Source organism: Pan paniscus, chromosome X, assembly GCF_029289425.2.
Source record: "Pan paniscus chromosome X, NHGRI_mPanPan1-v2.0_pri, whole genome shotgun sequence".
Lineage (NCBI taxonomy): Eukaryota > Metazoa > Chordata > Mammalia > Primates > Hominidae > Pan > Pan paniscus.
The window spans coordinates 130,138,879-130,155,662 of NC_073272.2; the positions used below are offsets into that span (position 1 = coordinate 130,138,879).

The following is a 16,784-nucleotide window of genomic DNA, read 5'->3' on the forward strand; positions in this document are numbered from 1 at the left end:
AATAAGCTCCATTAGCACCAAAAGAATACAAGATTTGGAAGTGATCATCTACTTGAACTTGGTATCATTTTATAACTATCAAATCTCTGCCATCTGTTTATTTTTGTATTGTTGATGCATCACTAATTAACTTGTCAATCACTGTCAAAGTTATTTGATTTTGAAGACTACACACACACACACACACACACACACACAATTTCCTCTGAAACAAGGACAACAGTATGTTGGTGCTGTCTCTTCAACTATATTCTTTCATTAAGACAAAAACTCTCCTTCTCTGATGATTTACTCTCCTACAATTCTCTTTCTTATGTCCGAGTGTATATCCACTGGTTTTTATGCTCACTGTAATTTTGTTACACATTATTATGCAAAGTTGAGGAGACAGTTTTGTCAACAAACATCTATTGAAAGCCTGTTAACCACAGGAAGCAATCCTGTCTAATCATCAAGAGCATTGGTCTGGGAGTCAGATGGCTCTGGACTAGAGTCTAACTCTACTACTTAGCAACTGTAATGTGCTCATTCACTTTCTTTCTTCTCTTCTTGCCTGCCTGCCTTCCAGTCTTCCTTTCATATTTACCATACATTCACTGAACATTATCTATGTGTCAGGCAGTATTGCAGATGTTGAGGATATTAGGGTGAGTCAAAGAGACCTCATCCTTGCTCTTGTAGAACTTATACTCTAATGCAATAGACAGATATTAAAATACAAGTAATTATGCACTGTAATAAGTGTTATGAGCAAATAACTGGGTTTGACGAAAAAATGGGAAGCTACTAAATTAGGAAAATGAAAGCATCTACCTTATAGGTTTGTTGAAGATTAGATAATGTGGGTAAAGAATTTAGCATGTCTTCTGGCTCATATTGAGCGCTCAATAAATGGCCATAATAACATGGTAATAGTTATGGTAAACGATGAGGAAGTGGTCCCAGCCCTTGGTGGGTTCAAAGTCTACTGACAGAACCAAGCATAAACATGAATTACTAGAATACACTGTATGAATAATGAAACTGAGGCACAGAGAGTTTAAGTGATCAGCTCAACATCACACAGCTAGTAGGTAGTAGAGCAAGAATATAAGCCCAGTCAGCTCTGATGCCAATGCTCACAATGTTACTCATCACACTAAACTCTCTTCCAAAGAGTACATTTATTCTGTGTTCTCTTAGCTCACTGAAGACATTGCTATCATAGCCCTTACTACATTATATTTTTCTGATCTTTTTCCATGTCTGTCTCTCCCCAGAAATTGCTTATTCCTCCTTGTTATTTCTAGTGCCTAGACACAGTGTCTGACATAGAAAAGATGTTTAACAAGCTATTTTAAACAAATACATGAGGAAATATATGAGTATACAAAAGAGTCCTCCACAGATATTCTTTCCAGAAGCAGGTGTCAAGCTATTCAGAACAGGATACTACTCTATTATTGTATTAAGATAAAATCTCTTTTGGAGGGTTTCTTTTGAGGGCTGAGTGTTAAACAAAAATTTTAAATGGAAAAAGAAAGGAAGATAAAATGATGACAATTTGAAGTATTATAATCCTTACATGCTGATAATACAAAAAATTCCCAATTACAGACATACAAACTTTAAGGAAGATAAATCTGGGGATGGGAAGATAGCATCACTGAGAAATTCTTCACGTATGAGAAGGAACTAAAATTTCTTAGAGAATTTAAGGTAATTAAATTTACTAAAATGAAAGTCCATGTAGCAGCCATATTTGTTAATTCCTTGAGGCCAGGGGACACAAACCTCATTTACTTCTGTGCCCTTTACTGTGACTAGCTCAAAGTAGGTGCCAATAAGTGTGTTTTTAAATAAGAGAACTCTACAAGAACTCAGCAACTGTACAAAGTGGGGCTTACCTGCATAGCCTATTTCATAGACCCACAGCCATCTAAAATCTCTTTGCATTGTGTGGTCTTCAACTGTGAACTTAGCTCTGTCATCATTTCTGCAGAAAGAAAATAGTAGTCTCAGCTGGGCGTGGTAGCTCATGCTTGTAAATCCCAGCACTTTGGGAGGCGGAGGTGGGTGGATCATTTGAGGTCAGGAGTTCAAGACCAGCCAGGTCAACATGGTAAAACCCAACGTCTACTAAAAATATAAAAATTAGCTGGGCGTGGTGGTGTATGCCTGTAGTCCCAGCTACTTGGGAGGCTGAGGCACGAGAATCACTTGAACCCAGGGATGGAAGTTGCAGTGAGCCGAGATCACACCACTACATTCCAGCCTGGGCAACAGAGTGAGACTCTGTCTCAAAAAAAAAAAAAAAAAAAAAAAAAAAAAAAAAAAAAAAAAAAAGAAAAGAAAAAGAAAAAAGAAAAAGAAACAGATAGTGGTCTAAAGGTGGGTGGGACATGGGACATCAGGCCTCCAGAATATACTAGGACTCAGAAAAATGATGAATAATAGTTTTTTTTTTAATACTTTAAGTTCTGGGATACATGTGCGAATATGCAGGTTTGTTACATAGGTATACACGTGCCATGGTAGTTTGCTGCACCCATCAAGCCATCATCTACATTAGGTATTTCTCCTAATGCTCTCCCTCCCCTAGCCCCCCACCCCCTGACAGGCCCTGGTGTGTGATGTTCCCCTCCCTGTGTCCATGTGTTCTCATTGTTCAACTCCCACTTATGAGTGAGAACATACGGTATTTGGTTTTCTTAATAGTTTTAAAGATAGCAATTATAATAAGACTAATAAGAGTCAACAGTTATATAATGCTTACTATGCACCTCACACTGTTCTAGGCACTTTATGTATATTAATTTAAAATTCACAACAATCCTATGAAGTAGGTCCTTTCATTATCCCCATTTTACTGATGAGGTAATAGGAACAGAGAAGTTAAGCAAGCTATCCATAGTTATATAGCTAGCTTGCAGTAGAGCCGAGATTCAAACCCAGGCAGTCTGGCTTCAAAATTCATGCTCTTGACCACTATGGCCTACTAAACTAGGGGGTTCATCAAGTTATAGAATATTTGAGCTGAGGGCTCTAGAGCTCATCATTATACAGATGGGTACTCTCAATGTCCTCTATTGCAGTGCCAAGTTTGCCCCACAGGGGACATTTGGCAGTATCTGGAGACATTTTTGATTATCATACCTGGCAGCAGGTAGTTGCTACTGACATCTAGTAGAGGCCAGGGGTTCTGCTAAACATCCTACAATGTACAGGACATCCCCCTACAAGAACCAATTATCTGGCCTAAAATGTCAATAGTGCTGAGGTTGAGAAATCCTGCTCTACTGTAACAATTTTTGTGTGTTCTTACTGGAGAACGCCTTATACCCCTGGTTTCTTCCACAATCCTTCCCATCTATCACATGTATAGGCAACTCCAACTTCTGTAGTTTATGCCGTACCCTACTCTCTTATGCTATCGTGCAACTAAGACTAATCTGATCAAACCCTCCTCTCTGACCCCATCTCAAGAATCTATTAACGCTTTCAGCATGGTTACTTCTATGCTTCGCATCAAAGAAATGATCCTTGTTGTGGGAAGTCCAGGTACCATGGAATGCTCATGGGTTGCTGTTTGAGAATAGTCCTGGAAATAGCAGTAGGCACACCATGACAAAGGAAAGAGAAAGGAAGTTTAGAAAATGCTTGCACAAAACGTGGAAGAAAACTTCATTTCTGGCATATCACATAGGACCTCGCATACAGTAGGCATTCGAGAAGTATTTGTTGTGAAAAGATGACACAGGGGCAGGGTTGGGTGTCCTACCAAGGAATAACATTGTGTTTTCTGTTCTCTGTCTAAGGGAAAGGAAACAGTAGAACAAATCACATTTGGGGTCTGCATTAAGCCTGGGGCTCAAGGCTTTATCTTTTGCGTAGTATTTATTGCTTATGAAGCAATATATTGTGGCAGTGCAGGTGTTATTTTGAATCTCTCTTCATACTCCTTGAAAATTAACAATCTATCATTGTTTGTGAACAATGCACTGAAGCCTGAAGCACAGGCCACAGTCCCTCCTATTGCAGACTTCAAGTGATGCCACAGCTTGCATCACGGTGATGCAGGTGAGAAAACTGACAGGGGCTTTTGTAGGCTTTTGTAATACAAGGCTCCCAGATGGCTTGAGAGAGATGATGCTATTAGACAAGCAGGATGGATCAAAGAGTCACTCAAGGGAATCAAGATGTCATACATTCTCTTCCTTGAGAAAGGAAAGGAAGATAAGGGAAGGGAAGGCAAAGGGAGGCAAGGGAAGGGTCTTTATGCTGGCCTATATATATAGTAGGTAGTCATTTTCACATGAGTTGTGAGTGTGGCAGGGTGGGAATTGGAAGAGAGTAGCTTGATCTTCAAGGTATACAGATGAGAATCTCAGCATAGCGGGTGCTTTCACAAACTAAACCTCATCCTGGAAGATTTATTGTTTTAGTCTATAAGCTAGAGGGTCCTGAAGACAGCCACCTCTGTATTGGAGCAGTTATCAAGATGTTCAATATTTAAGTTAGATCAATTTAAAGCCACAGAGCCAGGCCGGCCCTCCAGATGGCAATTGTAGTGAGGGTGGGGTGAGGGCGTGGTATAGTGAGGAAGAAGAAGGCCACAGAATTTGGTATGTGCCTCTCCAAGGAAGTGATAGCACATACCCTACATTTATGAAGGCAACAAGGTATAGTAGAAGGAATACAGGACTTGGAGCCAGATAGATCTAAAATCCAACCTTGGCTGTACTCCTGACTAGCTGAATGACTTTAGGCAAGTTCCACAAACTTTTTAACCTGTTTATTCACTTGCAGCTGGGGATAATGATACCTATCTTTCATATAAAAGATAATGATAATGATGTTGATTCCTAATATTGGTTAAATGCTTATTATGTGCTAAACATTGTTTTAAAGCTTTGCATGTATTATTATAGTAAGTAGCTAGCCAGGCATGAGTGGGGCAGGAGAGGGCTCCCCCAGCCCCACCAGGAATGTCAGGCGACTATCAGGTAGTTGTCACACTGACTCTCTAAAATAATAATTGATCATAGCCAGCGCCAGGAAAAAGTAGTTTCCCAATAAATAAAAACACCTGAAACTGGTGATTGGCAGCATCCCAATAAGATCTCTGGTATTGGGCGAGTGGGCTCAGGCATGTGCATTAAGAGACAAAATGGCACAGTTGAACTGATATATGACCTTCCAGGGGCATTCCACTGGAACAGGGAAGAACGCATCAGATGAGCATGTGTACAGCTCTAGTAAACACACTGAGCATGCTCACCTCCCAAGTGCTAGCAGGCCCCCACACATGCAGGCAGCTTACCCTAATGGAAGAATCAAGGGAAACGGGATGCAAGATGCTGGAAGTATGCCAGCATATAAAACCCTAGGTCCAAAGTCAAACAGGGCACTTGACCTCCAAGATATCCACTTAGACCTCTTCCAAGTGTACTTTACCCTCTTTTCATTCCTGCTCTAAAGCTTTTTAATAAACTTTCACTACTACTAAAACTTGCCTTGGTCTCTTCTTCTTCCTTATGCCCCTCAGTCGAATTCTTTCTTCTGAGGAGGCAAGAACTGAGGTTGCTGCAGACCTGTATGGATTTGCCACAGGTAACTCAGATACTTCCACCACTAACAGTATTGTACAATATAATTCTTACAAAAACTCTATGAGACAAGTGATATTTATCATTATACCCATTTTATAGACGAGGAGTATGAAACACAAAGAAGTTAACAAGTTGCTTAAGGCCACAGATACAGTTAATGTTGGAATTGGAATTCAAATTCAGGAAGTATGGCTCCAGAGACAACACGTTTAACCACTGGGCTATATACCATCACTAAGAATGCTGAGCCCAATATCTGACACAGAGCAAGTACCTGATCATGACTTTAACCCTACTTCCTTTATCTTTCCCTTCCCTTTTTCTGGCAAGGAAGAAATCATTCAGATGCCCTGTGGGGGATCTTTGAGCTGCGGCCAAGGGCTTCTTTTGTAATTTCAGGGTGGGCTGGCATGGGCTGAGGTATCTCAGGGATAGTACTTTTCAGTTCCAGGTTATTAGGCAAATTGAGTCAGAAGAATAGGTTAAGGTTGGACCCAGGGGTTCTGGTTGGACCCAGGGTTCTGGAATACCATCAGGCTCCACTGTGGGAACCTTAGAGGGCTGCCTCAGCTACTAAGAGCAGTGGCTGACTCCCCTTGAGAGGCTCTTTTGGGGTTTTTCTGGACTACAGTCTGTAATTGCCAACCCTCTGGCTTCATGGACTTCTCAGATACCTGTGAACTAATGTTACCTTGGTCTAGAGTGAATGGCTGACTATGGTCCTCTAATCTAGGATTACATCATCACATTTATTCCATATTTTCTTACCTAATATTTAGGTAAAGAACACCAAAAAGCATAGATGGGCCTAAAAAAAAAATGCTACCTGTCTCAGCTCCTTTAATATCTGCACTAATTGCCTGTTAAGTCATATAATTCTTTTCCTGGTTTTGAAATAAACACATAAATATTACTGTCAGGACCCCAAATGTTGTAGTTACTGGTGTTCAACTAGAAATCTTAATATTTAAACTAATCAACTAACTGCATTTCAGGTACTGAGCACGCTCTTTAAGTTAATGGCATGGCTGCTGGTGGGGGAGGGGGTAGAGAAAGAAAAAAACAGAAGCATAAACTTTGTTAAGTTCCCAAAGCTCTGTGGTCTGTGCTTTCCCAAGGTAAGTTGAGTAAAAGGTGACTTGGCAACACTGCTACCATGCTCTTGGAAGTCTGGCAAGATCTCTTGGAGGAAAAAAAACCCCACACCAGTCCTGGGGCTAATCCACAAGCCGTTTTGCTGCAGTCCTTGTTGCTGAAAATCTTTCCAATACGTTTCAGTCCACTTCCTTGCCATAGAAAATAGAGTATGACAAGGATAAATATAGCATGAACAAGATCTGGAGTTTGGAAGGCTAGTTTGAACTCTGGCCCTACCGTTTACTCACCATGTAGCAATCACTTACACCTGTGTTTGTCAAAGTACGTTCCAACCATGTGCATCAGAATCACCTTGGGTGCTTGCTAAATAGGCCAATTTCCAGGGTTCACTGCTAAAGTTTTCACCTGGGTGGCACTGGGGACTCTGCCTGTTGCACAAGTACCCTAGGTAACTCTTACACCCACTACAAATTTGAGAAACACAGAGCTTCAGTTTTCTTATCTATAAATAAGAATGATGCCACCCTTTCACAGGGTGGTGGTGAAAACAACATAGGTAATCAATACGTGCTAGTTGTACCTGAATCTTTGGTGAAGTTATTGCAAGACTATGAGATACATTCTGAATATTAATTTAACAAACTTGTGAAAGCCATATACTATGTGATGGTACCCAGGTGAAAACTACATGTTTTCCTGTCCTTTGAGGGGCTCATAGACTAGTGAGAGTGGCAGATATGAAAACAAAAACTACTGTACGGTTTGAAAATGGCTAAACAGAGATATGAAGAAGGGGGAGACAGTTCCCCTGCTAGGATGGTGCTAAGGAGAGAAGGTGGTGGAGGAGGGAGGGGAGCACTGAGGAAGTGATGTGAAGCTGGAGGTAGTGACTTTAAACTGAGTTTTGAAAACTAAGCCAATTATCATGGTACTACAAATATCTTAAAAGGTACAGAATAAGGCTGTATTTGTACTAAGTCTAAAACCTAGAATGCAAGTTGTTCTTGTTTGGGGAAATGGGAGTGAGTGGAGAATATTTTCCATATCAATTTCCTTATCATTTCTCTCTCCTAAAAGTAGAATGTGGAACAACTGGAGTCATTTTGTATTCCCAGTAGGTTGACTCTGAGAGGATGGGTGTTGGGCTATATTGTTGACTTGCTGTGTAAGTCATTAACTACATGGCCATGGTCTAAGTTGGTGGGGGTGGGGGGTGGGACCCTGGCCATGATGACTATAAATAAGTCAGGTGGTAAATCCTGCTGATAATGGGACCTTTGGCTGAAGTACTAGCTGCCTCAGCAGGGCCATCCTCAGATATTAAGGGCAATGCTATATATACACATACAACCGCATGAGGCAGTGACTAATGGCTCTGCCTTGGGCCAGCAGCTCTGGCCCCTTTCGTGCTTCTTTACCTCTGCAAAGCAGCCAAACTGGAGTTTTCAAACTCCACTCCAATTTGACAAATAATCAAAAGACAATAGACTTTATTATACATACCTTCACATTATCTTCACTACCCTTCATGTTTCAAAATGACTGATTGTTTTTTTTTTTGAAAACCACAACACATTCCCATCAACCACTAGCATGCATTTGGCCAGACCAGGCATGATAAACTCTCAAGCCTTAATGCTGAACGATGCTGAATGAAGAGAAAAAAAAATAGGGTTATAACAGTGGTTAAGATCATAATCTTTGGATTAGATCTGAGTTCTAGTCCTGGCCCAACATTTATTACCTGTGTGATGTTAGGCAAGTGATTTCATGTCTCTGTGCTTCATTCTCTACATCTGAGAAATGGGATAATAATAGTACCCATCTTATAGAGCTATAGTGAAGATTAAAGGAGAAAATATACAAAACAGATCTATTGTGGTGCCTAACTTAGTAAATGCTTGTAGAATACTAGTAATTATTATCAATATACTAACAATGGTGGGCATTACCTCTGATATCTTATGGAAAACAGGGGCCACTGGGGGTAAGGAAAGAGGGGAGTGTTACAATTTCTTCAGGTGAAAAGAACATGAAAATACCAGTACAGGAACCAGCCATTAATAATATTAGATTGGTGCAAAAGTAATTATGGTTTTGTGATTAAAAGTCATGGCAAAAATGGCAATTACTTTTGCACCAACCTAATAGGAGAAAATGTATTTACAACAAAAAAAGGACAAGATGGTTTATCTTTAACAAGTTCTTTACCAACAACACTGCCAGAAAAAAACAGTGGGATTAATTTGTATTCTTCTCATCTGATTAATGCATTTTCTGAAAGTGCTACTGCTAATAAAATCCTAAAAAGATGTTCCAGTGTTACCCTCCACCACTGTACATACCCCCAACCTATCAGACCTGCTGCCAAAACCTATTTGCTTTTTTCCTCTAAAACCATGGATGACATTTGTATCTGTGCTCTCTCTCCTGATCCCCCCATCTGTGGTGGAGGAAAGCCAGAATTACTTAGTGTTGTAGCTCAATTATCCATGACAAGATTGGAAAGCAAGGGGGTAGGCAGGAGAAGAACCTGCTCTTCACAGACAGCTTTCTAACAAGACAAAGGCAGATTATGGCCACGGCTGTGACCTCCATGACAGCTGGGCACAGGACACCCGCTGTATCAGCATACTCCGGGAACAATACATATGCAAGTAAATTTGGTTGGCAGTTTGTGATTCTGGGACAGTATTAATAATAGTGCCTTTCCTGAAATCTATCCTGTATATGATATATTTTGCCACGTTTAATTCAATAGCTCTTCTGAATATTTTAATACAGCAACAGTAGTCCAAATAGCAAACACATGTGAGTTATTAACTTTCTTTTATCCATTTCTGCTGTAACTTAAATTTTCTTCCTGAGTGAATCTCCAGGCCACTAGTGACATCACCTTTAATCTATTTGTGTGGTGTGTGTGTGTGTTTATTGGCATTAACATGGAGGAGACATAAGCTGTTAAAAAATAAAAGGCGTCTAGGCTAGTGATGATCTCCAGAGTAAACCTTACAGGGATTGGCAGAGCAAATTTGATTTGAAAATGATTACAAAGGGTGAATTCCCTGTAAATAATGAATTGGAAAGAAAATCAGGCTGGGAGTATTTGCTTATCCATTTATTTCCACATGGAAGAAAAGCTGTAATTCCTGACAGCCTGTGCTTACAGTGTGACTAGATTGGCCAGAGAGAAACCAACGGGTGATAAAAATAAGTACACAAGCCCACCAGTTCATTGCATTCTCTGTCAGTTCCAACACCAAGGAAAACCATAAAGATAATAAGTCTTTGGATAACAGCCCATAAATCCATGGTTACAGTTCAAGCACTTAACTTCAAATTCCCAAGTGACCATGCCACTGTTCTTAGCTGTTAAAGAAGCTAGAAGTTCACTGTCAGAAAGGAGGTGAGGTGATGGGCAAGGCAGCTGAAATACTCAAAGACCCCAGCAAAATTCTGGGAAAGCATGCCCTCCTTGCAAATCACCACTTCTTGAGAAACTAACTCATATGTCACTGGGAGACACTGTCAGAGCCAACTGGCTAGGTTTCTACCAAAGTGCACCTAGTTTTCAAGAGTGGCTATCTTCCTTGAAAATGTAAAGCTAATTTCTGTATATCAAATCCTATTTTTTTCCACTGACTCACAGTGTCTTTTTCTAATTTTTAAAATTACATATTGAGTAGGTACACAGGAAAATTTATAAGATACAAGCGTAAAGTATAAACAACAACAATGCAATGAAATTTGTATGCCCAACATGCAGTTTAAGAAAAAGAATATCACTATTACCTTTAAAGTCCACCATGTACCCCTCCCTAATCGCTTCCATCTCCCCTGAAAGATAACCACCATTTTGAATTTTGTGTTAATAATTCCTTGCTTATCTTTATAATTCTACTACATATGTTGATACCGTCTCTTCAAAAATGTTTTATCTTAATTTCTAAAGGATTCTTTAATTGCCAAGAGCTTTCTGTGCTGTTTTCTTTCATACTCCTGCCCCACCGTTTCCCTCTCCCTCCCCTCCCTCTCTTCCTCCTTCTCTCTCTCTTTCTCTATCTACCTTCCTTTCTGTGTCTCTCTCACCACCCCTCCTCCACTCAGCTAGAGGAGTAGTTAGTGATCTAGGAACAAACATGAATGCCAAAGATATCAGTTAGCAGTGAATCCATATGTAAAGGCAGTAATTATTTTGTAACATGGTGACTTTCCTTTTGTTCTTTAAATGAATACCTGCATGTGCCCTAATTCGTTTACCCAGAAGTTCAGAGGTGATTAGGGAATATAGAGGTGGCAGCAGGCTACAGAGCAGGGTGACGGAGCTGTGAGTATTGCCTAGCATGGGTACCTCAGGGGTCTGGAGCCAGAAGACCATGCTATTTGCTGGCTATGTAACTTAGGTGAGTCACTTAATATTTCTGGGCCTGGGTTCCTTCATCACAAAAAATGTAGAAAACAGTAATACTGATCTTACAGGGTTGATGAGATAAACAAGGGATATTAATTGGAAAAGTATTTTGAAAGCTATAAAATACTATATAAAGGTGAGTAAACGATGTTGCTGTTCTGCTGCTGTTGATGACATCAGTTCTATTAAAGTCAAGGTAAACAACTAAATGGTTATGAATTTTCTAAGTTTGGAGCTAATCCACAGATTTATCCTTGCCAGCTGCCTGGTAAAGCCAGCATATCACAGATAAAATTAAAACTTCTTTTCCGATGCTTTATTACTGGTCCATGTGGAAGCTTCCCCCCGCATCCCCCGACTTCAAACATCTTCCCCAAATCCCACTGTACCTGCCCAATCTGCATGTGAGGGAGTTGTGTTTGCTCTGGTCTACGTCAGTGCCGGAGCCCAGGGCAGAAAGTAGTCACACATTATAGGAATGCAACATTTTCTCTTCCTAATCATTTCTCATAGGACAGTGCAGGTTGGTAACTCAAATCGAAATGTATGCAAGATGTGCTCATCACCTGATCAGTTTGCGCCTGAGGAACCTTCTGAAGGTCCTGACTTTTGCCTGTGTGCTATTAACATAACCATTTGCATGTCATTTCCATTCTGTTTTTTAAAGGGTCTCTCCTTGAAGATCTATGAGAATGAGAGTAAGCAGTGGAAAGCCACGTTTCCATTCTGCAAACGATATAACCAAATCTGTAAATGTGCAAAAATACACACAAGAGACGCTCCATAAAGCTGCTGGCAATTATTTCGGTGAACAGACGCAAGTTGTGCACAATTCCCCACAGCTGCCTCAGGTGTTGAAGGAAGAGATTCAAACAACAGAGGGGAAATATTGATCATCTTTTTGAATATAGAGTTAGGCTACCTGCTTAGGTGCCCAGGAGGGGGTGTGAGAGGAAGAATGCTGGTAATGTTCCCACACGTTTCCCAGCTTGAGGCTGGACAGCCACATGCCCATCTGCTGCTAAGAAAAAAAAAACAAAAAACCAGACAGGGCTTAAACACATACGAAAGGCTGTTTGACCTTTCAGGTTGTAAGGCTCTTGCCCTCCGCCTAACAGCTGACGCCTGGAACAAGCAGGCAAACCCCACATGGCCTCTGAAGGGGCTAGCATGGGGGCTCCAGCTGAGGGGCAGCTGCAGCTATGGCAACACATGCCTGGGAATGAGTTAACACCAGCCAAAGGGGTTAATGGAAGAGGCAAGAGCTTTTATACAAATGCATTAGGGAAAGAAACGCAATACAGTGGGAATGAGGTCCATTAATAAAGCTGAGTGATAAAATCCACGACCATTCTCAAATTGGACTTGGCAACTTAAACTCCTTTTCCAAATTAGGGTCCTGTGTTCTAGCTGCTCATGGGGATACTAAGCTTCTATCTTTAAAAAGAATAAAAACAATACTATAATATGCAGTTAAAAGGAGAAAATAGGATAGGCAAAAGGGTAAAAATTAGACTTGCAAACAAAGGAAGGAAGAGAAACAAAAGAGATGTGTACAACTATGTTCTGAATATGTTCAAACAGCTTGTTATTACTAACAATCACCACCTGACAATAAATTACCCCTCTACATGTGGATTAAAAGCTGCATTATTATGATGCATTAGAATCAATCTGAGTACTAACGATAATGGGTGGCTTGGTGGCTAAACATGGCTCCCAATTACTGCCAAGTGCCCTCTCCCTTTGTGGCTACAAAACAACTGTCATCAATATTCTCTCATAGAGAGTGTTTTCTTATCAGTATTACATCCTCAAACATCCTTGGAAAGCAGGTCGATATTGATGGGCTTTTCTGAGGAAAACAGGGAGGTATGGAGAGGTTAAGTGAAAATCAGCAGAGGCAGCCCTCCTGGCCCATCAAAGAATTTGGGTTATAAAGGGAGCTAAGGTAAGGAAGCAAAGGCCTTCAGCCTGCTCTTTCCATGATGGCAGCACCTATGGAATGCAATGGGTCAGGGTTTTTACTCACCCTCTCGGCTGTAGTGAAAAGCATATAATCCTTAAGCCACTGCATTTAGAAAATCTGATTGTAGCTTGCAGCACAGACCCACAGAAGACATGTTTACTTCTGGCAGAGTCCAATACAAGCTTAGAGTAAAAGCTTACTTCTGAGAAGAAAAAAAGAGTACATCTCAGTTCAGAAACAGTATAATCCACCAGGGGTAATATTTTCTAGTTACAAATGAACTAACAGATACTGACTGAGCCCCTGTTGTGCTATTTGTTAATGGCTGAGAGGGACACAGGAGAAGCAGAGGACTCTGAGAAGACTGAAGCTCTTTCCTCAGAGAGCTTAGCATCTACTTGGGGTTGGGTGTAGACAAATTCACACACAAAATAAAGACCAAACAAGCCTCTACAGAAGTCCCAAGTATAGAGCGACAAGTCTGGTTTGGCGTACTGGTTAGAGGAAAAGATGGGATGTTGGCACATTCCCGCATGAATGTTACCAGTAGGACTTACACTGCCAAGCATATTAGACATTTCCATCAGCAGTAAATGCACTCACAACAGGGTGACCAAGGGAGATGAACAGGAGGAAACTGAGGTAAATCAGAAGGACAGATGTCGTTAAAGGGAACCAGGAGGGAGGTGTCTGCCATTATCTGAATACGATCGTGTCATTTTTGAACCAAACTCCACTGACAGGGCCTGCTTCCCTGGGTACAGTGCTTCTCAGGCAAGTACTCCTGGTTGGCATGTCCCTATATACATCTAAGAACTAGAGGGCAACTGATTTAAGATGGAGTGCTCTAGTGAGCACACGGAAGGCAGATAATCTGTGTTGTGGGCTGAAGAGAGCGAGTCACATATTTTAGCTATTAAGACATACAAAGTGGTCAAGCTGTCATTCTGTTTCAGAAATTAAGGCATTTGACTTGTGTGCCTGTCCAGATGGAGTGTTATTCCACTCATAGTATATCTGCAGGGAGGGCTTGAACTTTCCTTCAAAAAGCATTTCGGATCATTTTAGCATCTTTGCTAGGGTTCACAGTGTCCCAGATGATGCCTTCTTGAGACAACTTCACTTCCCATTCTCCTCTGCTCCACAGCCACAGGTTACAGACCTCACTTTGCCTTGTCTTGCAAACACTACTGGCTACAGGAGACTCGGGCAGAGGGTGTGGATGGCTTTAGAGAACTCTACCACTGCACACACACACTGTCCTGGACACAGTGGGGCAGCACTGTTACTGTCACAGGTGAAACTGATCTTTGTAATGAGCAACAGCCTACAGAGCTTCTGGTGATGTACTTGTAAATTTCCCATTGTGAATAATAAAATTCAGAATTGCAAGCTGATTGCATTTCTTTCTATAGGACCTATTCTCTGGAACAGAAAATTGGCAATTGCTATCTCTTTTTCAGACATTTGAAAAAGACAACAATTATGCCTAAAGGAACTATCATGCTATAAGAAGTCTGTCTGTGATCCCAGCCCCTATAGATTCAAGGAATTTTAACCCTAATAATAATCTAGATGCGACTTTATAGTGTAAGAGTCCATCTTTGGATTTTTCCAGGAGTATAAATGGCACATTATTACATGACTGTTACTTGTAGAACTTGAACTGATAAGTATATCAGACACATACATCAGGAGCGCATGAACTCACAACAGGGTTGGTCAAAGGGGGTGAGCTGGAACGAGAGAGCCTGTGGTAAATTAGGAAGACAGATGAAGGTTAAAGGGAACCAGGATGGAGGTGTCTGCCATTATCTGAATATGAATATGTCTTTTTTCAGCCAAACTTCGGTGATAGCCCTTGCTTCCCCAGGGGCAGCATTTCTCAGAGAAGCAAGCTTAGAAGTCATTTGGGAAGAAATATTTCTTTATTCTGACATGAGCAGCTTGGTAGAAAAGATGAGCAGACATTTGCTTTGGGAGCAAGAGGTGCTAAGCTTAATGCCCATCATCTCCTAGAAATGGTGATGTATTGTATATACACATGGAATGTCTGCAGCTGCTTGCTATTTCCTGGAGGTCAGAGTACGCAACCTTTTATCTCTAAATATCTGGTTTTCAATCTGGCTGTATCTTGAAATCTGTCTTGAATACAGCTCAGAAAGGAAGGTTTTGGTTAAGCATGTAGTTACTAACCTTCAAGCACAACAGAATGCCAGGAGAGCAGCCTGACCTTTGCAGTAAAATTAATTTGATGCTTACAATCTAACCTAGAGTCCATAGCCTTTATTCATATGACAGAGTCACAAGACAATTTAGCGGGGATTATTAAATTCCACCTAAGCTCATCAGAGGAGAGAATTGAGGTTGACGCATATCTGGAATTACCAGTGAATTCGCCAAACCACGTGGGGAAAGGAAAGGCAGATAGACTTCTAGGAATAAAGATAAGGGGCTACACTTGGTATGTAGTAGGTACTCAATGAGAACTGCTTCAGTGAATGAGGCAAAAGAGTAAGCTGAATCTGCTGTCTGACAACTAGAGAGACCCTTCCCTACACCCACAGGTGCAACTTCAATCCCTATAAGTTTCCCATACAGCGAAGTCACTTGGCAAGTGCCAGAGATCCCAAGGTGAGGATGGAGGGTGAGTGGGTTGGGTATGGTACAAGACATGCCATCCTTCTGCATTACCCTTCCCATTCCAGTTGGTGGTAGGAAGTCTGGGGCAGGACATTGTTATTCAGAAACAAAGAAAGCTAATGGATACCAATGAATCAGGAGGGATGCATTTTACTCGAAGTGGCTAAGAGAACCTCAATAGAAGAACTTTGTTGGGTTTCCAGAAAGCCTCTGCGACAGTACTACCAACTACAGCACTACCCAGGGGGAATCAGTGTTCCAGTCACTGCACTTAAACAAGCATGTTATACACAAAAGCCTAAGACTGTTTGCAGTGGGAAATCCTGGTTGGTTTTATTTAGGCGATATAGTAATGTAGCTTTCTGAATCTGATGTTCTTTATTTGAACATTCATTATGATGATTCATCTCTGCTTTTCTTTCTTTACCAATGATATTTGCATTCTACTAGGAAATATAATTCATAAAGGATGATAAAGGAATCGAAATTATCCAATTTATTTCCATCAAAGGAGCAGAAGGAATCCAGCAATGATCTGTTCTGCATCATTGTTTTCAGTACGTTTTTCTTTAAGTCAGGGTTTGTAGCATTAAATATTACTCTTCATTGCAGAATCAGTACTAATTTAACATCACAAGGATAATCTGGTTTTGTCTAAGGGACCCCTCCCCATTTTGTTTCCCAGGAACTGAACATTTTCCACTCCGGGGGTTCTCTTGTACCATAGAAAGTATTCTGACTCTGTACCTCTCTAAGAGATACGTAGCACTAATGTGACTCTCTAAATGCCTATTAGCATTTTACCTTGTATTAATAGCTAACTGGGCACCCTTGCTATTTTCCCTGCTGAGATGTATCAATAAAAACTTTGATGGCAGGGATGGCGCCTAATATACTGTCAAATTACCCGTCCCCCCGCAGGATATGGCATAGTGAATGTACAAATAGCCAACATAACTCTATCAGTTTTTGTCTTCTTCAATCTGCTGACAGTATTGTAACACCTGACAATAATTGCAGTTCACACTATTTGTTGGTATTTTTTAAAGTGGAAAGGCTTTCCTTAACTTTT

The 16,784-nt window shown here is 40.8% G+C and overlaps 1 protein-coding gene across 8 annotated transcripts in view; it reads right to left on the reverse strand.

Moving 5' to 3' along the window:
* ENOX2 (ecto-NOX disulfide-thiol exchanger 2) overlaps positions 1 to 16,784 on the reverse strand; it is a 277,973-nt gene that overhangs the window by 83,511 nt on the left and 177,678 nt on the right. For 5 of the 8 annotated variants that reach the window (XM_008972365.5, XM_034949451.3, XM_063601711.1 and 2 more), the window contains one exon: positions 1,887 to 1,975. The exons of the other annotated variants lie outside the window; for them this stretch is intronic. In XM_008972365.5, coding sequence (XP_008970613.1) covers positions 1,887 to 1,935 — 49 coding nt within the window. In that variant the 5' untranslated portion in view covers positions 1,936 to 1,975. The remainder of the gene's footprint in view (positions 1 to 1,886; positions 1,976 to 16,784) is intronic. 8 annotated transcript variants of the gene reach the window in all.